This window comes from Xiphophorus hellerii, chromosome 13 (assembly GCF_003331165.1).
Source record: "Xiphophorus hellerii strain 12219 chromosome 13, Xiphophorus_hellerii-4.1, whole genome shotgun sequence".
Classification (NCBI taxonomy): domain Eukaryota; kingdom Metazoa; phylum Chordata; class Actinopteri; order Cyprinodontiformes; family Poeciliidae; genus Xiphophorus; species Xiphophorus hellerii.
In genome coordinates this window covers 16,888,437-16,914,124 of record NC_045684.1, presented here as the reverse complement: position 1 = coordinate 16,914,124, position 25,688 = coordinate 16,888,437, and the positions used below count along the sequence as shown (strand labels likewise).

Genomic DNA, 25,688 nt, shown 5'->3' with positions numbered 1-25,688 from the left:
TTTCAATAAATGTCACAATGTTTTGATTCTTTATCGTTCTCTATAACTACATTTTGTGTTTGTGTAAAGTTATGGATCAATAATTTCTTTAACTCATTAGTGTTATGTCCTGTGTGTTTTTTGTGACACTTTTTCTATGTACATAAACATATTATACATAGTTGGACAACTATGATTCTTGAGAGTCCATTAATGCATGCCAATCTAGAATTCAATCATGACCAGGGACACAGCAAATGCTTTTGTCAAACTTCCTGGAAATGCAAAATAATGTCCAAGTTTCCATCTAAAGCCTAATATCATTTACAGAGAGCAAAATTGGTCTTTTTACATCCACAGTTAGTGCAGCCCAATGAAATAATTGGTTATCTGCTGCTGAAAACCTTCAAAATTTCTTTCAGATGTGTCCATTTCTCATAAAGTTTTGCTAATATCTGTTAGCACGCTCTCTCTCTCTCTTTTTATTATTTTGTATAAAAACTTCAGGGCATTTAAGAGGTTTGACTGTGTGGTATTTTTTTTATTGGTCACTGACAGAATGTGAAGCCTGAATATTTTAGTAAGTTTTATTCAGCTCATTTGACCTGAGAGCCCTATTGTTTATGTGTTCAAACGTGTAACTCATGCCTGTTTATGAATCAAAGTGCTGCTTAAAAAATATCAGAAACTTAATTAGCAAAATATGTGTTTCAGTTTCCTGCTGGTGTTCAGCTGCTTGGTGTTGTCTGTGTTTTCGACCATTCCTGAGTACCAAAAGATGGCCAATCAAGGCCTCTTCATCCTGGTAAGATCTCCTCTTCATCTCTCCAACACATATAAGTGACATATAGCACGCATTTTCAGAGTCTCCTTTATATATATATTTGTATTTGTATTGTTTTTGATCATAGAAGTAGTTGTGTAAGCAATTGAGCGGATTCAGGTGATGTTGACTTTGCAGGAAATCAGACATGATGCTCTAATCCTAAAAGTTGTCCCTTAATCATCTCTCTTCTTCTGTGCTATACATTACAGACAGTTTGGATACAGTATAAAGTTTGGACACACCTTCTAATTAAAATGGGTTTTCTTTATTTTCATGACTATTTATAAGGCAAGAAATCCCACTTATTAACCTGACAGGGCACACCTATGGAGTGAAAACCATTTCAGGTGACTACCTCTTGAAGCTCATCAAGAAAATGCAGAGTGTGTGCAAAGCAGTAATCACAGCAAAAGGTTGCTACTTTGAAGAAACTAGAATATAAGGGGTATTTTCAGTTGTTTTACACTTTTTTGTTTAGTGCATATTTCCACGTGTGTTATTCATAGTTTTGATGCCTTCAGTGTGAATCTACAATGTCAATAGTCATGAAAATAAAGGAAACTCATTGAATTAAAAGGTGTGTCCAAACTTTTGGTCTGTACTGTATATATATAAAATCACTACAGCATTGAGAGAGCTTTTCAGATCTGCAAATCACATTTTATGGGATGTATTAAATCAATGCATTCACAATTTTTCTATAAAAATCATGACATCTTCTTTTTAAAAGCCCATTCTGCTTTGACTGGTGAATTTCAATAGTAGCAGCCATGACCTCGTCTTTTGCACTTTTCCATTGGGATTTTCTGGAATTTATTTTTATTTTATTGTTTTTTGAAAGCTGTGAAATAATGAAGCTCTCCAGTTGGAAGGTTGGCAATCCAGTCCTCAGCTCTGCTTCATGTTCCAAGTGTTCTTGGGTAAAATGCTGCACCTACAGTTGCCATAAATACTCTGACTGGTCTGCGATGTCAGAACAAAAAGCGTTGAGAATGCAAATATAGAAAACGCTGTGTGAATTGGTCAATTTGTAACCTATTGTGTATGCATACACCTAGAGAAAGTTTGTGATGAATGGATCAAAATGCAGCGGATACGTTTGTGTGTGATTTGCAGGAGTTTGTAATGATCGTGGTGTTCGGCTTGGAGTACTTCATCAGGATCTGGGCAGCTGGATGTTGTTGCAGATACCGGGGATGGCAGGGACGCCTGAGGTTTGCCAGGAAGCCCTTCTGTGTCATAGGTCAGAGTCTGTGTGTGAACAGTCAATCAAACCCAGCAGTTCTGTGTCTTCCTGTGGACAACATTTTTCAAACATCATCTCGTAACGACCTTTTCCTATCTTTCTGTTGCTGTTTTGTTCGAACGCCTTTGCTGTAGATTTCATCGTGTTTATCGCATCGCTAGCGGTGATCGCCGCAGGGACGCAGGGCAACATCTTCGCCACGTCAGCCCTGCGCAGCATGCGTTTCCTGCAGATCCTGCGCATGGTTCGCATGGACCGACGCGGAGGCACCTGGAAACTACTTGGCTCCGTGGTTTATGCTCACAGCAAGGTGGAAATGACAAAACTGCTACACTTGTTCTGATAAAACAAACCTGACTGCTCAAATTTCTATTCGAGGAATATGAAGTTTTATCCAAGCTTACTTCTACTTGGGTGGCATGATGAGCGCTGTACATGATGGTTACTGTTTGGATGAATGGGTTATTAACAGGGGACATGAAAGGAAACATGCTAATGCTAATTAATTAACGCTTCCCGCCTTGAAACATGCATCTCACCTTGAAAGCTGTTCGCTTTGAGGGGCTTCTTTTGCTGACAGGAGCGATGCACATCCTACAGTCAGCATTATGTAGTGAGCTACAATGATGATGATGAATTGATGTAAACGCTCTCCGAGCGCAGTGACGCAACCAAGTCAAAGTGCAAGCCAAATGCAATTATGAGGCAAAGCTTAACCAATAATGGTTAAGCTTTAGTAGTAGTGACATGGTAACGACAGCAGGGATCTGGGTGTTAAAGAAGCTGCTGACGACTAATGTGATCGATGTCCATTCTCTGCCTGACAGGAGCTGATTACAGCCTGGTACATCGGTTTCCTGGTGCTCATCTTTGCCTCCTTCCTGGTCTACCTGGCTGAGAAAGACATCAACTCAGATTTTGGCACCTATGCAGACTCCCTCTGGTGGGGGACTGTGAGTACTGCACAACCCCCCCCCTGCTGCACAGGCTCCTCATTGTTTTTCCAGCGAGTGGTGACAGTAAATTTTTATGGTGGCAAAGCTTTCAAGAGCAATTTAAGCTTTTAAATGTCTCTTCTCAACTATAAAAACTGAAGAAAAAAAACAACTTTATAGGTGATTAAGCAACGTTGCTTAAAACCACATGAAGGCGTAGCAGGGTTATGGCGGTGTGCTGACTATTTTATTTCATTTATTGTATTGTTTATTTGTCCAGAAGGACCTTTTACAGCTGATTAAATTGAAAAGTTAAGATCAACTGTAAAGACAATAAAATGATGAAAAAGAGATATGAAACAACACACTTAAACCTACTGAATCAAAAATAATTAGTACGGTTCTGGTTCATTTTTAGCCAATTCTTTATTCAATTCTGAATCTTGTAATCTCAGTTATGGTCTTAAAATCAGATTTTTATTTTATTTTTTCATTTCAAACAGGTTTCTAAAAAACAAGAAATCAGTAGGACAAATAAAACATGTTGAGACATAACCAAGAACAAAATAGTTTGTTTAGTACTACATTTCTGTTTGAAAAGGAGTAGGAAGAAGTGAACACTTATTTAATCCAATCCATTATCTCAATTTAATGAGATATATTACTAATGGACTCAATAATGATCAAATATTTGTCATTTAAACCATATTGTAATATTTATGTGCCTGTTCAAATGGTAAATTGTTCCAAAGGTTCCTGCAAAATGGTATTAGTACTATTATTATACAATGAAGCTTACTTTAGGATGTAGGATTGATTCTTCTTCTTAGTTATTAAAGCCACATTTTCTTCTTTTGAAGTAAAATTTCTTGCAAAAGTAGCAACAGCCCTTGAGCTTTGTCACATTTTATCATGTTCCACCCACAAACCTTTGTGCGTATTTACTGGGATTTTACGTGATAGACCTACATGAAGTAGCTACAACTTTTCTACAAATAAAAATCTAAAAGCTTTGACTTACAATTCTGTTCTGCTCCGCTGGGTCAGTACTTTGTCGAAGCTTCAACTATTTGGTGTCTGTTTCCAGCATCTTTCAAATCTATAGACTCAAATTGTTTGTTCAATAACTTTTGCAAAAAATAATCCAAGTTCATTTATATTGAATAAGGATCCCCTGTAAACAGCAGTTTCAAAGGCTTGGAGTCACAGATGCTAAATCAGATTGTCTCATTGGCAGGCGAACATTTAACTCGGTGTCAGTTTTTCTTTAAAGGTTAACTTTACCAGCATCCCACAGCATTATGCTGCCACCACCATTTTTCATAATGTGATTCTGATATGGACAAAGTTGGAATTTAGAATGAACTCCATATGATTTTTCCTGACCTGCTGCCTTCGCTGGTCTTCATGCATAATGCTGATTGTTCACTAATGTTCTCCAACGAACCTCTGAGGCTTTCACATGACAGCTGGATTTATACTTAGATGAAATAACACACAGGCAGACTTTTTAGATCATATAATTGGGTGTCTTTTAACCCTATAAGTCCTAAACTTATCCAGCCAAATTTGCAGTACCTTAATTCCGCCACACGTTGCGCTATCTGAAAAATTCCAAACGTTTCTGAACAGGGAGACGTTGCGCTTTCCCGCCAGTATCGGGTTATTACGGTAATTTCACCCTCGCTGTAGGAGTGAGTGAAATTAATCTGAGGGGCGCTCTTTTAATAGACCGTAAATTGCGAAAATAACTTGCTAGATATCAAAAGTTCTAGTTGTTATGGATATATGGGCAAATATATTTACACACAAGATATTTAAAGAACTGCGTGCAATTAAAATAAGCAAAAATATCCAGGTGGAGATTTGAAACTTAGGTCATAAAGGGTTAAGGCATCACTAGATATTACTTTGAAGTATCAGAGCAAAGGGAGCCGAATACTTATTAGATCTCCTTTCGCAATAATCAAAAAAAGCTGGAGAAAGTTGAAGGGGAAATGCTCTATGTACTGGGTTGTCTGCTGCATACAGTTTACATGTTCTGAGGATCACAGCTTGTCTTTGAGACCTGAATTTTTCATACATTCAGATAACTTTGACCACCATTGGCTATGGGGACAAGACGCCTCGTACGTGGCAGGGACGACTTCTGGCGGCTGGCTTTGCCCTCCTGGGTGTCTCTTTTTTCGCCCTGCCTGCTGTAAGTTCACTGTATTTCCAAACATCCTCATCTGTGACCTTTTTTTTTTTTTTTTTTTTTGACAAAAAACAAAATTAGCAGCTTTTTTTCTTTGTTCTTTAATCTTTAGGGAATCTTGGGTTCAGGCTTTGCCTTGAAGGTTCAGGAGCAGCACCGGCAGAAGCACTTTGAGAAGAGGAGGATGCCTGCTGCAAATCTCATACAGGTGATCGACTCAGTGTAAGCTGATGTTATGTTCTGCTCACACGTCACCTGGGCAGTGTTGACTCTGACCTGTTCATCCCTCTAGGCTGCATGGCGTCTCTATTCTACAGATGCCAAACACTCGTATCTAACAGCAACATGGTATTTCTACGACAGCATGTTGCCTTCGTTCAGGTAGGTGTTGCCATCAGGCCACCTGGTCTGCAGTGAGCCGAATCAACAAGAACCACAAACCGCGTCTTACTTAAAATACTGACAGCTTCTCTCTAAAGGTGAAGAAAAGTAATAAAAAACGTTGGAGCTGATTATTATTCAGATTATACAATTAATTCAGTGGGATAAAACAGCATTTTGTCACTCGAACGCTCCTCAGTTTTAATCACAGATATTTCACAACCATTATGTAGTTACACATAATAACATTTTTATGCATTTTATGTTTTTTTTTTTTATTTATTTATCTACTTTAGTTAATTTTGCATTTGTGCTCTAACTTTTATTTTTGTGATTTTTTAAAAAATGTCCCCATCTCAAATTTTTAATTTCTTTTTTTTTTAAATTTTTTTATTAATGGAAAAATATTTATTTTTTGAGCAACTTGTAATCTAACTTTTTTACATCCAAGCCAAATACATGAGGTAATAATTCAATTGGGACTTTAAAAAAAATAAAAAATAAAATCTTTGAGGTTTAACGAATGTGACCAAAAATGTACATTCATCAATTTTGTGAAAGAGATGCGTTTTAGCTTAGTTTGCTAAAATGTATCTGGATTATCTTTACATGTATCCAACGAAATAAAACACAATTTAAAACATCACGGTTATTTCACGCAGACTTTTACTTTTATGAGTCAAAAAATAGCTGCTAAGAGGATATCAGCTCAAAAACAGTAAAAATGTAAATTATTGGGGCGTGCCGTGGTGGCGTAGGGGTTAGCGCGACCCACATTTGGAGGCCTCAAGTCCTCGACGCGGCGGTCGCGGGTTCGACTCCCGGACCCGGCGACATTTACCGCATGTCTTCCCCCCTCTCCCTCCCCCTTTCCTGTCAGCCTACTTCATAAAAAGGGACACTAGAGCCCACAAAAAGACCCCCTGGAGGGGTTACAAAAAAAAAAAAAAAAAAAAAAAAAAAATGTAAATTATTTCGATAAATTTTAATTATCCAATGGATTTGCTGATATATATATAGTTGTTTAATAATATACTGATGATGCATCAAGTCATTTTATGAAATTTATTGGAAGCAGGATTTCCAGTTGCTCTCCATAACAGTCGGAAAGTTTGCTTAGTAACAGGAATAAATAAATAAATAAATAAATATGAACATGCAAACTTTACATTTGGAGCCTGTGTCTGTTAAAATAACCTCAGGACACTTTTCAAACAATACTACTAACTTTATCAATAATAAATTGTTGATTACTTTTGAATTTACTTTTTGTTAGATGTGTTGGAGTATTATGGCCACTTGATTGACACTTTTTGTAGCTTTTGAAAATATATCAAGAATAAGGTCTGCCTCTTAAGAATAATATTGAAATGCTTCAGAATATGTCTAAGAAATAAACATATTCTTGCCTTTTTCGTTCAGAAACTAAAGCAACATCTATGTAAAATTACTTAAGTTTAAAGAAAAACGGCTAAATACTCAACGACGATAAACTATGCAAACATATTGGTTGCTGGTTTCAAGCAGAAATGTCCTCCTGGTAGACCAATAGCTAAACTTATAGAAAGGTTATAATCATGCAACATGCACTATATTTGGTCTTATAGTCTCAAACTCCAGTAGTTGTGCAGTGTCTGACATCAGTGTCTTGCTTGGCATATTGGTTCTAATAACACCTTTTGATGCTTAAGGCTTTGTTGATGGATTTAGTCATTATGTTGTGTGGAGAGTAATGTTAGGTTAACTTTAGAAAGGCTGTTTCTGTCAATATATTGAGGCTGTGTATCTTGCGTCACAGAATCTATCGACAGTAGGGGGGAGTAAACACTCTTCAGGCTTAAATGGTTTCAGCAAGAAGCAAAGAAATATTCACAGTCGTTAAATTTGCCATCTTAGTTACACGGTCAGTGGTTCAAATAATACAAGCAATAAGCTAAACCTTTGTTTCCATTGTTTCCTGAACAAGACAAACCAAACCAAAGGACGAAACACGTTGACGCAACCCAAAAGGAAAGTGCAAACCGGGCATTGCTGTAGGATTTGTGGCTATTGCATTTTGTATGTCTTTCATAAAGCAAAGTTTTGTTTATACCAACATAGATCTAAATGGAAACCGAGAACAATACGGGTGCCTCTGACTGGTGCTACCACTTGCTGCCCAAGATGGCAAACTAAGTTGACTCTGCTGATGGTGGCAGCTCACAAATCATCCTTTGCGCTTGAGTCAAACAAACTTAAATATAATTGTTTTTGTATTTCAACATTATTCTTGATACTTTGACTTTATTCTTTCGATAAGTAAATGCAAAAAGGTAGTCTTTTTTTCCCCCCAAAATGACCCTAGTGCTCTTTTGTACTTTACATGCAAAGTCATTTTCATGTATTAATTTGACAAATTTTTGTTTACTTAAAAGGAGGGCATAATGAGAAACTTAAATCCAAACAGCAATCTCCACACATATTGTGTAGAAAACATGAACAGTAAAAAACCCCATCATTCATGTCAAAGTCATACAACCGCAAATTAAAAACAACTAAACGCAAATAAAAGTCGTCCCTCCACAAAAAGGAAAAACATTTCTTGTAGGCCGGTTTAGTTTTATGGTTTGGATCGTGAATCTATATAATTTCTATCATGTATCCCTTTTCTTTTGAGTGTTTGGACCATTAAATTGTCTTTTTGTGGCTCTCCATTGTTTGGTGTTTTTGTTATTTTGTTCATTTGTCATGTTTTGTTTGTTTTTGTTCATTTGTGCACGTGGGTGTCAGAGAACTGACGCTACTGTTCAGTCACCTCCAGCGACAACGTAACACCAAGAAGGTTCTGCAGAACTCCTACAACACGCTGCTGTCTGGGCTCCGGCCCTACAGCTCCCCCTATCTGTCGAGGGACAGGTAGGCACCTCTTTCAGGGTCCCAGTGCGTCCAAACAGGAGGCCCAAAAACACAGTCACACACACTGATCATCAGACACAAGTTAAATCAGGACTGACTGACACAAAGCCAAATCCATGGAGGTGTGGTTCCTCTACACGTCCTTTACTAACCTGAGTTCTTACCGTTTTACCGTCTTTGTCTGCAAAGTGCAAAGCTCATGCCCCAGCCATCTCTGCCATCTCTCGCCCCTCACTCATCAGTTTCCTCTTCCTCTCTTCCTTTCCTTTATGTCCATTCTGTCCTTTTCATGGCATCCATCCTCCATCTGTTCGTAGGAAGGCAGAAGCTCCATGCAGGTTTGTTCTTCACGTCACGAGCTTGCAAACTAAAGGTTATTGTTAGTCAAAGGATTACGATTGGGGATGAATTTATTGCATATCTGAAATATTGACAAGTGTAAACAAAGGGTTGGTTATTTAATTGGTTATTTACAGGCCGTATGCATGCACCGGATGAAAGAAGCATGTCAGGGTTCTTGGAGAATCAAGGCTTCTGGAAGATTTCTCTTGTTTTGAGGTGCTGCTGTCACATCATGATGGTTATACTCAGGTGAAACCCTTAACTGCTATATCCTCTTTTAAATAACACTCATCTCCCCCTACTGAGTGGGTGTATCTCAATAATCCAAAATTGCCTTCATAATTCACACGTTTTGCTTTGACATGGTGTGAAATAAGCAAAACTTTGAAATGGCTATTCGGATCATTGAGAAGCAACACTTCACTTTGAGATGCACCGGTTGTCTTGCTTTGTGTTGTAAACTAGAACTTAAATGTATTGCAGAATACTATATAGATCACAGTTTTTTCACTAATTTTAAATCAGTTCTTGTAAAGAAGCTTCCCATATCAACTTTGGCCATTTTTTAAAGAATTATAATTCTTTAAAAAAAAAAAGAAAAGAATTTGAAATATAGCTATTTTAGATATTCTTCCATACAAATTCATTAATCATTCACAATATGAGTAGAGGTCAGTTAATACCAATAGGAGCCACTGTAAAACAAGGTTTTGCTGAAATTTTAATGCAAATTAAAATTTCTTAATGATTAGCATGATTAGCTAGGATCTGAAATCTCTAGCCAGGCTGCTAATCCGTCATATTACATAATACACAGATTTGGAAAGACAAAAAGCATAAAACAGATCAACTTTAGGTTCTGTCTTCCTATTTGTCTGTTAAAAGTTTAGTTCCCACTTATTCTTTCTGCCTGAGTGAATAAGTCAAATTGTGATTAAAAAAAAAAAAAGTTTTCTTCCAAATTCATTCTTAAATTTCAGCCAACTTCTGACTTTATTTTTAAACATCTCACTGAAAGGGCTGCATTGGGTCACCTTCAACATGCTAGTACTATGGTGTATTCATCCGTTGGAAAAAAAAGTGGTTTTATTTAGTTTCACTATTAAATGTAAATATCCACCAGTTCAGGCCACCATCTAATTTCTCGGTGCATCTCTAGCTTCACACCTTCCACTCTCCATCCCTTAATCTTCACTACACCTCATTCTCATGGGTTCACCATGTACCCAGGCTGCATCCGAGGACTTCTTATCCTCCTCCACCCACACTCCCTCCACTCCCTCTCGGCCCCTCACCGTCTTTCCCTCTGCCTTGTGTGTCTCCCCAGTCAGCTCCTTTCTAAAAAGCGAGGTCTCTTCCGGATTCATGCTGGGCGCAAGCAGAGGTACCCACAGCAACAATCCTGTGCACGGGGCACGCTAAAACGTCGCAGATCGATAACTCTTACTTCTTCAGCAACACATCCTGCCTACCTTGCCTGTAGCACTCAAAGATTTGTGGGCCGGATGCAGTGGCTTTCTAAATGTTTTCTTACAGTTAATGCAAAAACACCATTCACAGCATGCGAGTTCCAGAAAGATGTTGCATTAATATTGCATATAAGAAGCAAGAATATTTATGTGTGCAACCATAGCTGGCCTTAAACAGGCACTGCATTCTGGTCCACAAATACTTGTGTAAAGATTTTAATATATGAATAGACTTTAAGATTTGTCTTTTTTTGTAAATGCTTGAAAAATTAGGACTGAATTTGGTTGCTAAATTCATGTCAAAAGTCCCAGTTGGCTTATGACTGGCTACAGGCCCTTAGAAAGGTATTCGTAGCCCCAGACTTTCACATTACAACCACAAACCTCAGTGTATTTTATTGGGATCTTATAAGAAAGAACAAATTTAAGTAGAAGAAGGATTTTGACAAATAAATCTGAAAGTATAGAATAGATTCAGATTCAGCCCTCAAAATTATTCTTCACTTTCTCTGCAAGTCTTTATGGGATCTGCCTCTGCAGGCATCTAGATCCTAAAATATTTGCACATGTTTCTTTTTAAAATAACACACACCAATCCGGCATTGGTCTAGGCTTAGGTTTATTGTCTCTTTAACAAGTTTTTTTCCCCAGAATTAATCTGCATTTAGCTCCATTCATCATCCGGTCAACTCTGACTGGCTTTCTGGTTCCTGCAAAAGAAAAGCTTAACGCCATAAAGGACAGTGGTGATATAAAGCACACAAAGCCAATTGCCGTTAGGCAAGAATGTTCAATTTTTGTGTGCAGTTGTGCTTTAGTTGAAAATACATAGTCTACTACAATAATTGGGAAGTTTGGTTAATAACCATTCTCAAAATATTGTATATTAAATAAAAATGCCAATTGGTCTATCACAAACAAAGCCAATGATATACATTTAAAGTTGTGGTTGCAATGGGGTGTGGATACGTTTGCAGTAAAAACATCCATTTTCTGCTCATCAAAGGTCTTTGATATTGTGGAAAACATTCCAAATAAAGCCTTCCTGCTTTAATTGGTAGTTTTTCGTGAATAAAAGGGTTCACAGCTCTGTGCATGCTCTTCGGTTTCAAACCGATCAAACCTCTGTATCAAATCAACATGCTTGTGTTGTATTTTTTTTATACGGAGCTTAAGTGCTACTCTTTGCATGCAATGTTCTGGAAAGCATTTACTTCCTTTCCCTACAGCATGCAAAGGTCTATTGACCCCCCCCCTCCTCCATTTCCTGCCAAAAGCCTTTTCATATGAAATGCTGTCCCCCTCTAAGCCTACTCCTGCTATTTAAATGTAATTTTAAATAGCTGGGTTATGTGTATCACACACAAGACAAAGAGTATATCATCTGAAAAGATGTGGGAGTGAACGACTTGGCTGGAGCTGCTCTGCGGTGCATGACAGTTGCGCTGCCTATGGATCCGTGATAGTACGTAACCTCTAAGTGGCTGCAGAGTGGGAGATCTCCACAAGAGCATGCTCTACCAGCAGCATTAGGGAGTCGATCTTTTGTAGAGCCTGCCTTCCAAATAGCTTTTCTCCTGTAAGCAGTTGACCCCACATAGCTCCCTGACTCGGCTTGTGGTACCGAGTGCTCAGTGAAATGCCTTTTGTATTGCTGCCCTTTGAAGCTAATGTTTTGATGCCCTTAAGGTCTGCTGAAGGGATTAAGGTGGTTTCTGTGATTTTTGCAGGACAATCTTTTTGCTGCTCCTGCACTGTAGCAAGTCTTCAGTTTTATTTTGCTGATTCAGGTGCAAAGACAGGAACAACAGGCCACTCCTTAGGGCAGAATCAGTAAATATTGCACACAGTTCCTCTGTATTTCAACTACTCTGTCCTTCCCTGACAAAATGTAAATCTTTGTTGCTTTCTCGTTTTTTTTCTGTTTCTTCATGCGATGCCTGATACTTCAAGAGGCCAAGTTTTTTTATTACCTCTTTTTCTACTAACTCTTTTCTAACAAAGTTAGGTTTCCATTCTGCTCTTTTCCATATCCCTCCCAATAACATGGTGTATTAATACTTTAATGATGGTTTGTGGCAATGCAACCAAAACCAGAAATTTACGTGCTTGAATAAAAGAAAACTGAAATTGTTTGTTTCTTGAAGAAGTCTCACCTCTCATCCAAATGTTTCTGTGATTCTGGTCATTAATACGAAATCCTAACTTTTCAGAGATGGGATTGCTGATGGGTTTATCGTTTTTTATCAATGATCAGAAATGTGGAAACCTTTCAGGTGAGAGGCAAAACATATTTTAGAAATGAGAAAAGAAAATCCAGTTGTCTTCTAATCAAGCACCAAGAACCCCCATTTCCTGGATGGCTGAGAATCTACACCAAAAAGCTAAAAATTTGATGGCTATCATTTTCCAAAAATACCAGTGCGTCTCCATGGATTTAACTATTTTAACTTCACTGTTAGCAGTAAAATGGGCTTCCGGGATCGGATCCGGATGAACAACTCCCGTTCATCCCAAACCATCCGGAACAAGGCTTCACCGCTGCCGCCCGGCTCCGGCGTCCGGCGCTCCCCGAGCCAGGAGAACGTCCCTGAAGCCACCAGCCCTGGAAAGGTCCAAAAGAGCTGGAGCTTTAACGACCGCACGCGCTTCCGCACCTCCCTTCGCCTCAAGCCACGCCCACCTGTTGATGGTAAGCAGAAATTACATATTTCATCAGAGCTCACAAGAATGTTGCTAATCGTCTTCTTTACTTCTTGGACTGCAGTGGAGGGGGTTGGAGAGGAAAGCGTGGAAGACAAGTCATATTGCGATGTGGCCATGGAGGAGGTGATTCCAGCTGTGAAGACGCTTATACGAGCTGTAAGGTGGGTTCTTTCACCAGGGTACCACCTGTTGTTCTCCAGGAATCATATTCCTGATGAAAGATGATCTAATCTGAGAGTTACAGTAGAATAGACTAGACCAGAAATAGCCCTTACCATCCTTTAGCTGGGAAATTAAGGTTGAACACCAGCAAAGTGAAAGGCAATCAAAGCATATATAGATAATATAGATTTACACAAAAATAAAAAATATATAAACAGAAGTATAACATACTGTACAACACTTATTAACGAAGCACTTATTAAAAATACATACTTTGATCCAAAGAAATGTGCATTAAAATTCAAAACCACTTTTATCCCAAATGGAAATTAAATGTTGTTGTAACTCATTTAATTAAAGTTATTGTGTATTTCTGTATTAAAAACACCAACAGATTGCTTACAAGGAGGGAAAATAAAAACTGTGCAAACAGAGATGCACTATGACAGCAGGAATGTTACTTGAAACATGAAAAACTGGAAATAGCAGCAGTGATTTAAACACTTCTAGAGTTTGTTGGGAGTGGTTATAAAGTTATAACAGCTTTTGGGAGGAAGGATCTGTGATACTACTGCTTTGTGCACCTAGGATGTAGCAGTCTGTCATTGAAGGAGCTCTCCAGTTCAGTAACAGCTTCAAGCATGTTGGGTGGAGGCTGTAGAAAGTTTGGGGGAACAAGTGTTGATCATGCATGACAACGCAAATGCTTAGTCATGTTTTACTCATGGAGAGAATAAAGCTGCCCACATTAGACGACATGTGCTTGTGTGCACAGGCCAGGAGAGCACAGTGCATACTGTAGTTGACATTAAAAGGCAAGCTATGCTAAATCATGCAGATTTGACTGATCAAGCAGAAATATCCACTTTTGGATACATCCACTTAGTGCGAGCACGGTTAGATTCCCCATGTGACCTTGTCACTCAGGTAGCTTGGCTGGTCATGTGTGAGGTTCTGCGATACGGTGGCCTATAAGGAAAATTTACGTGACTACACACAGACACGGGTAAAAACCCAATCTAGGTGGATCATAATACAATATGACTAAACTGAGGCACATTATTTTGTACAGTTCTGACAAGGACAACTCTAATAAAATGTGATTAAGGGCTTTTGTGATATTTAAGTCAGTTTCTGACATTGTGTTATCTCTTCCTGTAATGGAAGCACTACTGGACAAACTCTGATGTTCTCTAAGAATATTATTTCACTGGAGGATGTTCTTACAAAACATGTGCTGTCGCTCTGGAGTGTTGGTGGATTTTTTTTCTTTTAGGCCACTTTGAAATTTTTCCAGCATGTTCCAGAGAATCTGCATACAAAGCCAATACAGAAAGCATTAATGTCTGCTTGCTCAGCATGTGCACTCACATGTGAATGCTGCAGCAAGTCCTTCAAAGCATTTATACGAAACATTCATGAATATAAGAGCAGCTTCACATGCTCTTCTGAAGGACCCTTTTCTTCACAACGTATTTGCGATATTGACACAAAAACAATCACCTGGGAAACATTGTGTGCCATTTTACTAACGTGTCACAAGTTGGACTCTGTAATTGTACCTTTAGTATCATGTTGTGAGCTTAGTTTGTCTGATTGTGGAGTATATGAGTCAACAATTTTCTGAGATTTCCTTTTGAGAATCTTTTTTTTTTCTTTAATGCCACTCTCACATTTATACAGGATTTTTAAATGAAAATTGGCACACATTGCTACTGACTTACGAGTCATGTTTTTTCCCCTCATATTAAACAATTTTCCCAGAAAAAAATAAATTCATATCCTTATCTTGTCCTAATCTGTAGCTGATTATGTATTTTTTTTATTATTATTTTTTCAGTTCCATGAAACAGAAAATTCCAAGAAGTTCTCAAGCAGCACTGCGGGCACGGCGTCCATCCCTACACACACACACACACACCCGCACACACTCAGATTACCTGTATGAAGTTTTTTCACTGATGGTGGCAGAAAAACTACAATTGCTAGCAAACATCTGGTGCTGGGGCCGGGCCGTACTCCTGGGGGGGTTGATGAAAGCAGTTTATAATACCTCTGTTTCCTGGTCCCTGATGTCAGCACTGGAGCCTGACTGCATTTCTCAAGGCTGCGTGATGCTGTCTATGGAGTTCTATATTTGCAACATGATGATGCCCTTGGGAGAAATGACCTTGTGCATGAATATTTTTATGAGGATATTTTCTTATATTGGATCTGATCACGGCATTTAGTTTTTTCTCATTTAAAACATTCTTGTAAGAATTTGGTTTTGTAAAAGCTTCTTTAAGAGCTGCAGTTCACTTTTTTCTATTTTATCATGCTACATCTATGAACATAAATGTATGTCATTGGGATTTTATGTGACTGAATAATATAACGGAGCACATTTGTGAAGTGGAATTTAGTTGGCAAATGTGTTTCCATCTCCACTTTTTCAAAAAAGCCGAATGTAATTTCTTTTTATTTTTTTTTATTTTATTTTTGCCAAATTGAAGAAATTATTTCAAACTTTACCATTTCTATTAACTGTGCCAGGATTTGATCTCAGGATCTTCTTGCTGCAAGGGAACAGTGGAACAAATTGTGCCTCCATGCACCTCTGTATTCTACCCCGTTTACTCTAATAACCTTCAATAAAATTAAGAGGAACCTCCCTGCTAAGATATTCATAAGTAACCTAATTAACAAATGGTGTCTACCTGTGTCTAATTTAATCTCGGTATGAAGCTGTGAAGATCTTACAGGTTTTTTAGAGGACATTAGTGAGCCAGAGCTACAGTGGAAGGATTTGGATTTGGACCGTGATTGGATTTGACCGTCCAGTCAAAGTAAAAATGTAAATTTGATTTAGAGTCATTGGCAAGATTTTAATAACCTGACTTGGGCATGGCTTGGGTTTGCAGCTTTAGCTGATTTGAGAGCTGGTTCTACAAAGTTTTGACTCAGGAGAATGAATACAAAGGTCTGCCACACGTTTCAGATTTTCAGTAATTAGACGTGTGGAAAATGTGCATCTTTCCCCCACTGTGGACCATGAACCTGTCAGTGCGGTACTTTGCGTCTTGCTCGTTATAGGTAAGAGATGCTAAGTGTGCATTTTACTTCCCTTCATGGTCTACTTTTTATTGCTTTTTCACATGAGATTGAATAAGATTGAAACAATGAAGGGACGATCATGTGACAACATACAGAGTAGTTCATGGGTTTTGAGCTCTCCATGCTTGATTTGACATGTTTTGGCGCTAAATTCAAACTGATGTTATAGCCGCCACGTTTGGCTAAGCTGTCCTTCAGATGTGTCATTCCTATTTCAGGCGTGCGCCATCGAGTGTTTCTGTGTGACAGTCTGATGCCACTGATAGGCCATTTTTACTGACCTATCAGGTTTGTGCTTGACTCAGCAGATAACTCTGACCTCAGCTGCTCTGTGCTGCAGACAATAGAAGGGGGGGGAGTTCCTAAAGATAGTGCAGGTGTGTAAACAGCAGGTGTTTTCACTGTGTTAGCACACAGGTACATGTGCAACATCTCAGCACGGCTCATGATTGATGTCCGGGAAACACAGAAAGGCTTTAGTGCTGAGACTTCACTTTAGATGCATGTGGTTTATCAGTGCCAGGCTGCCTGAATAAATGTGTATGGTGCTGGGTTTATGTATGGAGAGAGGAGCGGAGAAAACAAAGCCTGTGTGCGTCTCTTCTGTAACTCCCCACGTGCAAAAATGTGATACTGCATAACAACATTCTTGCAAGCTTGCAGTCTTTGATGAAGTGCCTGCTTTAATAGATAAATAATTTAGACATGGTTTCCATTTATAGTGATCTGATGTCATTTGTTGTGGCTTTCAGGTGTAATATTTTTAAGGCCTTATTATTTTTATGCTTTATATTAATCTGTTATACATATACTTCACCTCGTGGGCTGGGTTTTGTCACTTAGCAGGCGCATAGTTATAATCCAGAAAGATTCAGGCCTACTCCTGCAGTGGCTCATCCGTCTTGGCCCACCTTGGGTTCATGTCAGCAAAACAGTCATTTTTAATTCCCAGATAAAACCTGCCATTGGAGACTATATGGGAATCACCTTTGCTGAATTGCAGAAATGTTTGCAGTGGCTTTGCAAGCATTTTGGGCCACAGCTGACACTTCCTCTCTCCCCAGTCATCACCGTGTTTCTACATCTCAACTTCCTAGCACCGAGAAGCGATAATATCTTTTAGTTAGCCGTGCCAACTGTGCCGCGCAGTGACTGGAAATTGTCTGGATGAGGGTGGGGGCGCTGAAACCTGACTCCGTGTTATTAAAGCCATTTTAGTGACCAGGAAGGAGAAGTCAGCATTTTGAGGAAACCCTCGGAGGATACAAAAACCCCCTCATTCTCTTTCAACCTTTTCCTTAACCCACACCTGAGGCCCGCCCTGGCAAGGAAAAAAAAAAACTGTGCCTACTTGCAAATTAAGAAAAGACTGCTTGCAAAAATACTCCAAACGCATAAGTCTTCAAGAAGCTGAGTGCTGCGTGAGGAGAAGGGGGACTGCGCTGACGGCTATTAAGGCACCGGGTCACCATCTAGTCCTTCTCCTTTCCACTCACTTCCCTGCTTTACTCAAACATTCTTCTCATCTTCACTAGTCATCCTGATTCAAACATCTAAAATGTGTTCACACATTGTGACTCAATAATATCGAGATCTTGACTGCATCATCCTTGTCAGTTTAGGTGGACAGCCTGGTCTTGTTAGGTTCGCAACTTTCCTTTTATTTCAAAATAATGCACCGCTTTCACATAAAGTTGTTGACATATTTATATGTCTGTATGATTTCATTGTGTTTTATTGTTTGTATGTTGCAGCTCAGAGACAGGAGTTCCTGCTGATAAATAAACCTTTATCCTTTTTCATGCTGAAAATCTTTTCTTTCCATCACTTACATAACCAACCACTGGAAGAAGAAACCACTGCTTATTGTGTTTATTGCGTCATTTAAAGCTTCTTTTGACACATTGTGTTACACAGCCAGCCTTCCTGGCAAAGAGAACAAAAGGGAGCAGAGGTAACAGGCAACACACAAAGCCAGGTGCAGACATCTTTAAACTTTTCTCCACATTTTTTCCCGTTTTTATCTCTGTTACAGGCTCTACTCCCTCATGCATGACCTTTAAGCAAAACCCCACTGCCAGGGGATGTTGTCAGTGGATGTGTTCACCTGGTATAGTGGTGTAGGGTTAACAATCCTGGGTCTGACTCCCCCACACTCGGGTGTGGGTGGTGATTATGAGCTGTGTGCACCCGGGAGCGGGAGCAGCTGTGGTCCACCAGTGGTTCCAACACAGCTGTCACAATGACAAAAGAGCAGAAACTGGGGATAGAATAGAGGTGTGTGTTATCCTATCCATGGAACTGTGCTAATTGCTGAAACAGCAAATCCCGATAAGAAAATGTCTTTGGGAGAGGCGCTGAGCATCTCAATATATCCACATGGTTTAGTAGGTTTGTGACTGCTTGCTTTATGGGCCTGCTTGTGAAAGATAAGGTCATGCGGACTTTAATTAATCTTGTTATTGTCGGGGTGAGCTGCATTGTTTGATAGCCTCCTGCTTATGCATTTTTCCAGAGGTTTACGGTGCTTCTGTGCATTTTCCTGTGCGGTTTTAAACTCTACGCAGAAAGGTAATAACAGGAAGAGTGTTGTGTTTGTGTGTGTAGGATTCTGAAGTTTCTAGTGGCGAAGAGGAAGTTTAAGGAGATGCTGCGTCCATATGACGTGAAAGACGTCATAGAGCAGTACTCTGCAGGACACCTGGACATGCTGGGCCGCATCAAGAGCTTGCAGATGAGGTACCTTAATCTTTATAACATACACTCATCTGCTTCTGTAGAATCTGTAAAAAAAACAAGACATTAATCTCATGATACGTTTTCTGCCATTGTAAATAATAAGCATAATATATTTCCTATTTTTGCATGCCAGGATTTACTAAATCCTTTGTTTTTCACAAACTCCTAAAATATGTCAAAGCAACTGCAGATGAAATATAACATCTTAATTGTTACATTATATATATGCATTTAGCAAAAACAAACCCAGAACGCGGACGTATACTACTTGCAATGCAAAAGTATTCATACCCCCAAGCCTTTTAGCATTTTGTGATGTTGCAAACTTCAATGCATTTTATTGGGATTTTATGAGAATGACCAAACAAATAAAAATTAAAAAGTGGTACGTGCACATGTAATCAGGAAGCTTCACTCTGGTACCCCCAATAAAATCCAGAGCAAACCACTGGAAATGGCATGTGAAAAGCTAGAGGAAGGCCAGTTAGTTGGAGGTCTGATTACATCAGACCAAAATGTAGCTTTTTGGTCTTAATGCAAACAGCTTTAAGACTTTTCTGGTCTTAACCCTCTGCCTACTGGGAGGGGCAGAGGGTGAACAATGTGCATCATCCACACCAGGAGTGGCTAAGGGAAGGCCTGGGGGCCATTTGCAGCACCTAGGCTTATTTTGTGCGTCCCCGGCTTTAATTCAGAAATTATGAAAAATTGGCCTGCCAAAGGGCTGAGAGCCAAATTTTTTAGTATATTTTTAATCAATTGGGCCCAAATAATTGCCAAACTGGATGCCTTTAATGAAAATGTGGGGAACGTCTTTAAATTTTACAGCTGCATTGACTAAGACATATTGCTTTATTTCTTTTATAAAAATATTTCATTCTTAGTTTATTGTCAAATAGATAAAATTTATTGTCTATTATTTATTTATTCTTTTGGCCCATGTGAAGTGACGTTTAAACGCCTCTGCCCTAAACAAACAGTCATTACTTCAAAGCATGGTGGCGGCTCCATCATGCTGTGGGGATGCTTTTCTTTTGCCAGGACAGAAAAGCTGGTCAATTTAATAGGAAGAAGGATGGAAAAAAATCTTAATTTTAATAAACAGTCTTATATTTTGTTATATTCTCTGCATTTCTACCAACTGATCAACCTAATTTTCAAAAACTTACATTTTTTTAAATTTTAAGTTTAACTCTTTAACCCTATCTACTCTTTATTGCTTTCAGCAAGGGTAAAACTAATTAAGTATGACTGAAATTTTTAATATTTAGTCATTTTGTTTCTTATTCTGCATAACTGCAGCACATTTTATTATTCTGTGTAAAAAAAATAGATAAAGTTAGGAGTTAGGATTAAATTGGTCTGATGGTCAAGATTGCTGGTTATTAGACAAGGCACTGAAAAATATTTACATTATGCAGAGAACATTGTAGGGAGTAGTCCATTGTAGTCCATAAGTTTGGACTTTAGGAATTGTAACTTTGGTGAGAACTAAAGCATACGATAAAGTAAGAAATTGAAAAAGAAGTGCAATATGAAATGTTTAATATTCATAATACTTACTGGACCCTGTTTCCTCTGTGTAATAGGGTGGATCAGATAATTGGGCGAGGAGGTGTTCAGCCTGATAAAAAACTGCGACCCGAAAAAGGAGAGAAGACGCCTCCAGAACTGGACTCCCTGGACGAGCTCAGCATGATGGGCCGTGTGGTCAAAGTGGAGAAACAGGTACCAGAAGACAACGATATTTGAAGAGTGTAGCTGCGTTTACATTACAAATGTTTGCAAAGCCTTGTCGATTTTCCGATAATGTAGAAAGAAACACTATTAATCTGCAATTGTGGTATACTAATTTTGAAACGGTCAAAAGCTTTTAGCAAAAAACTGGTTTTATTTGTCTTTGGTGTGTTTCCATTACGTAAAGTTTTTTTTTTTTTCCATAATTCCAATTTGTGCAGTTATATGGACTAATGGAAACAGCTAACGGAGCTGTGTGAAAGGGTGACCAACTAACCAGATGGAAAGGTTATAAAGCAGCTGACATCTCACAGTCCAGTGTTGGTGTGTTTCTCTTTAGGTACAGTCTATAGAAAACAAGTTGGACCTCATGCTCAACTTCTACTCGCAGTGCTTGAAGAAAGGCTCCTCCCACGTCACGCTGTCCTCCCTCCTAGACCCCGACTTGACGTCTGACTACCACAGCCCCACGGACCAAAGAGACCTCTTCCCGTCCGCTAACACACTGAACATCTCCCAGTCTGACAGCGGGAACTTGGAATGACAATGGGACATAGACACTAACCCTTTACAATATGTCCTCCTTACACTGAGTCCTCTCTCTGAGCAGCCCAGCGTACCAAACTTCCCCTTTAATTCAGATCTGGTATGATTGCCCCTCCCATCTCAAGTCTCCATCCTCAGCCCTTTATCCTGGAGTGAATGTTTCTGGAGCTGGTCAGACATTGGCCAGTAGGTGGCTCCAGCTGACGAGGAGCCTCAGCCAAAGCTGCTTACCGCACACGCCTGTCAACTCACTGGATGAGGAAAGTACTTGACTACTGAAGCAATCTCACCCACTCACATCGTGCTGTATATCTAAACCTATTTTAAAACTTTAATTGTAGACAGACTGTGGAAGGACGTTTTGCAGATATCCGGAGGAATCGTCTCTTTCCTCTTTATTGTCTGGTTTTATTTTCCCTTGGGCACTTCAATCGACTGAAAGTCGTTTAGGAGCGTTCCCATTCCGACATTAGGGTGACAACACAGTTTTTCATGCTGTGATGAATGTAGCTGTTCCTTTGTTCAAGAGAAACTGCAATCCAAGAACAAGAGCGATTGACACCTGAAGGAAAAACACAGTTGGACCTGGATCAGCTGCACCGGCACAAGGTCCCACCCAGCAAGGGAAATTCTGTTTTCCAGATCAGACGTTAATCACCCAAACGTTTCGCATGAGAACAGAGTGGAAATAATGTGCTTGATTGACTGTGGATTTGGACTGTACCTTAGTGTAAATTGTTGTTTGTTTTCACTTGTATATCCTCTTTAGGAAGTCTGGTCTCTGACAAGCCCAACAGCAAAAAAAAGAAAAGAAAAAAAAGACACACTTTTTGTTTCCAGCTCAGCTGGCATTGTATTGAGGATTATGTAGGATTTAATAGAGCCGTGGTGGTCCGTTGTAATTCTCAGATCTCTCTTTTGCAATTTTTCCAGACTACTGTGTGAACTACGGCCATTTTAGTGATATACACTTTTATTTTTAAAACAAAACCTCTAAAAGTCTCTGTCTTGCAGCCCATAATCCTGCCATATTTATTCATCAGACTTGCTTTTAAAGGGATAGTCCAGAATTTTAGTGGAGGAGTTCTGTAAAAACATAATGAAAGGTTAATATATCTGTCGGATCCCAGTTCTCTTGGTGTCTTTGTTTTGTTTAAATCCAGAACTTTGGACCCAGAGGCTACATGTCTAATTTAGTGAATTTACCTACTAAATGGCAAAATTTATATCTGTTGTATATTTAAGGAAAACAAAATAATTTGCTTTCTTATCAATCAATCAATCAAATTTTATTTGTATAGCACATTTCAGCAGCAAGGCATTTCAAAGTGCTTTACATCATTACAAACACAGAAACACAATGCAACATAGAATCAACAATCAAAACATGACATTAAGTCAGGTTCCATCAATAAATTTGTAATTGATTACATTTCAAATACAATTCTAAACAGGTGGGTTTTTAGTCGAGATTTAAAAGAAGTCAGTGTTTCAGCTGTTTTACAGTTTTCTGGAAGTTTGTTCTTAGAAAATGTTAAATAAGTTCTGGCTTATTATATTAATTTTAGTCCAAACAACTATAAATACTAAAAATATAATCACATTTTTCAAGAAATTCGGGGTTTAACATTGCCAACAACCAACATTTAAAGTCATAACTAATCATAAATGTATTTAAAGCTTCTTTGGTTTTCTAAATTTGTTAAATTAAATAATCAACTTTAATGAAACTTGATTTCAGCTCTATTTATAGGAAATCATGACACGTTCTGTCTGGCATTCATCTAAACTTTTCAAGCAAAACAAGCTGGCAAAATCACTTTCTTGTGAGGTGAAGATTCCAGCAACACTTGAACTACTAGGAAACAACTTTGCAAGGCAACACATTTCAGCTTGTGGCCTTCATCAGGGTCACATTCCTTCCATGTTTTGGAAGTTTTTCCAAGAGTTATTTTGACTGGATCCAAAGACCAGCAGGGATACTTTGAAGTGACCTGAAGAATAACTCTTATTTTGAGGCAGTGGTCACAAATCTAGAGATGTGTTTGTGTGCTGCAACTCCAAGCTACTCTGATGCATTAAAAGTTGGAGCCTTTAAAATGCTAGAAGACAATTTCTAGCATTTTCAAAATAGCATTAGCTTCAGTCTCTGGGTCCTGCAAGTCTGTATTTACCCTAAACAAAGACAGCAAGAGAATGAGTTATCTCCTTTAAGTAAGACAGTAACTCATTGTTAACTGTTACAGAACTTCAATTAAAATAATTCTGACAGATAAAACTTAGATCCTCCATATGAATTTAGACGGACTATGCTGAAAGCAGTTTTTCTGCACTGCTTTTCATCACTCATATCTGACCTCAAGTCAGGTAATACCTCACAACCTCTGTGTCACAAGGGCAGTTTTTACTCTTGTTCCTGTATCAGATGTCATATGCATTTAAAGACAGCACAAGCACAGTTTTAAACAATGAATGATGCTCAAGAAATCCAGGTCTAATGCATGAATTTCAGATTATCATTAATGCACGTTCCATTAAGACGCTTCAGAACAAAAGGGTGTGCAGTAGATCATTACAATTTTACATGCAGACAAACACGAACAACGAAAGCAATTCCTTTTCTGGCACTTCATAAATGGAACGCCATTTTGTTGTTTAATTTAGCCTCTGCCTATTTCCTATTCCCATGTGTTTAATTTGACAAAACATGTTAAAAAAAAGAACTTTTTTTTTTCTTTTTTGAAGTTTTGTAGTGGCTGACGTAAATTTAGGATTTGTTTTGATATTTTTTCTTAGACATAAACGCAGCAATTTTGACAGAACTGTACGGCCCCAAAGCTGATTTGGCCCACAGACTCATTGATCTTGAACATGGATGTCGTGTTTAGTGTATGTTCACATTTCCTGCCTGCAACAGTTAAAAAAAAATCTCTTCATTGTTTTTGTCCAGTGAGAAAGTCTTCCATCCCCAGTCACGTCCAGCTGACTCAGGTGCTTCACTTTTCCACTTAAGTGAGACTTTTAAACGGTGAATGTACTTCATTGCTTGGCCTGTTCAGATCTATTTCTGCTCCAATGGCTCTTGATGCTAGAAATCGCTTTAGGCACCATCCAAGTTTTCTGCTTATTTCCATGGAAAATGCTTGGAAAGCTTTATTTCTAGGGACTTAATTACTGCAGCGATCCCTGTTTATTAGAGGCAGTGTTACCATGAATGACACTGTTATTCATGATAATTAACGGAAGATCATTTATTGCATGTTGTTCCTAATGTGGTCCCCGTATTAGGGAAAAAAAACACCCAAAAATATGTTCCAGGAAGAAGATAAAAGCAAATAACCTGTGCCTTGTTTCTCCTTATTCCGTGAAAGGTGTGGTGAGCTTTTCTATCTTCTACTTAAAACAATAAAAAAATGCTTGGAAGAAGTTTGTTTCGTAGAAATTACACAAAAGAATGCTTTTTTACTTTTTTTTTGCATAACATTTAACGAAAGAAAAACTTAGTTGTAAAAATTTTATCTTTTACAACTACTGTAATTTTCTGAGAATATTACTGTATCGTCAGCATATCATCGTACCTCCATAGAAACCCATACAGTATCTTAACACCCTTTAGATGTGGAAGCTATAGGCATGGACATTTTGGGTCGACACAGGAATCTCTGCAGGCATGTGTGCTGTCACAAGCATGTCACATTAGATAAGATTGGCTATCCACACAACTACCTCTGAGGCCGCTAGGGGGCGCTAGTTTAGAAACCTGATTAGGAGAAACAGTCAGTGACTGTCCAACTGACTGAATGCTATGCATGAACCAATCTGCACGTTCTCTTATCTGTTAGTGACGTCCTACCATCCGTCCATCTTTTCACTGACTTGCTGCCATTCGACATTCCACCTCATTACTCTTTTAGCTGCTTTCCTACTGTAGGTTTTGGAGCTGTTAGAATAAAGCACGAACTGAACGAGCAATAAGCAAAACACAAACTCAATACAAAGTCTTCCAAGTCCAAATGGTGGGGCCAGTTGACTGAACAAAATGCAACATTGGTTTGTTTTCTAATCTAACCTATATTTGATCTTTTAAAGAGGTACAAAAAATGTGTTTCTGCTGAAAAGAAATTTTTAGAAAACTAACTTATTAATTTATTTGTTTCAATAAAGCTCTTTGGACTGTTTGTTGCTCTGGGTCTCTTCTTTTTTTCTTCACATTATGACACATTGAACTATGGTTTAATACACAACTACTTTTGAAAATTTTACAGTGAGTTGCTACTGTACCTTCCAGAGCTTTCTATATATTGTCACAAAATGGGTAAGTGATAACATGTGGATGTTGATAAATATAAATTTTATTGGATTTTCTAACACAAATAAATTCATTATTATGAGGAAAATTAGTTCAGATTTTTATTTCTTTTAATTGCTCAAC

General features: G+C 38.5%; 1 protein-coding gene across 3 annotated transcripts in view; it reads left to right on the top strand.

Moving 5' to 3' along the window:
- The window catches only part of kcnq4 (potassium voltage-gated channel subfamily Q member 4), a 55,899-nt gene extending 33,837 nt beyond the window's left edge, over positions 1–22,062 (top strand). For 2 of the 3 annotated variants that reach the window (XM_032581673.1, XM_032581672.1), the window contains 13 exons: positions 694–784; positions 1,922–2,048; positions 2,186–2,361; positions 2,879–3,004; positions 5,076–5,186; positions 5,296–5,391; positions 5,476–5,564; positions 8,334–8,459; positions 12,733–12,962; positions 13,038–13,137; positions 18,842–18,973; positions 20,563–20,701; positions 21,051–22,062. In XM_032581673.1, coding sequence (XP_032437564.1) covers positions 694–784; positions 1,922–2,048; positions 2,186–2,361; positions 2,879–3,004; positions 5,076–5,186; positions 5,296–5,391; positions 5,476–5,564; positions 8,334–8,459; positions 12,733–12,962; positions 13,038–13,137; positions 18,842–18,973; positions 20,563–20,701; positions 21,051–21,254 — 1,747 coding nt within the window. In that variant the 3' untranslated portion in view covers positions 21,255–22,062. The remainder of the gene's footprint in view (positions 1–693; positions 785–1,921; positions 2,049–2,185; positions 2,362–2,878; positions 3,005–5,075; positions 5,187–5,295; positions 5,392–5,475; positions 5,565–8,333; positions 8,460–12,732; positions 12,963–13,037; positions 13,138–18,841; positions 18,974–20,562; positions 20,702–21,050) is intronic. The other variant, XM_032581674.1, reaches the window with a different exon arrangement.
- The last annotated feature ends 3,626 nt before the right edge of the window (positions 22,063–25,688 follow it).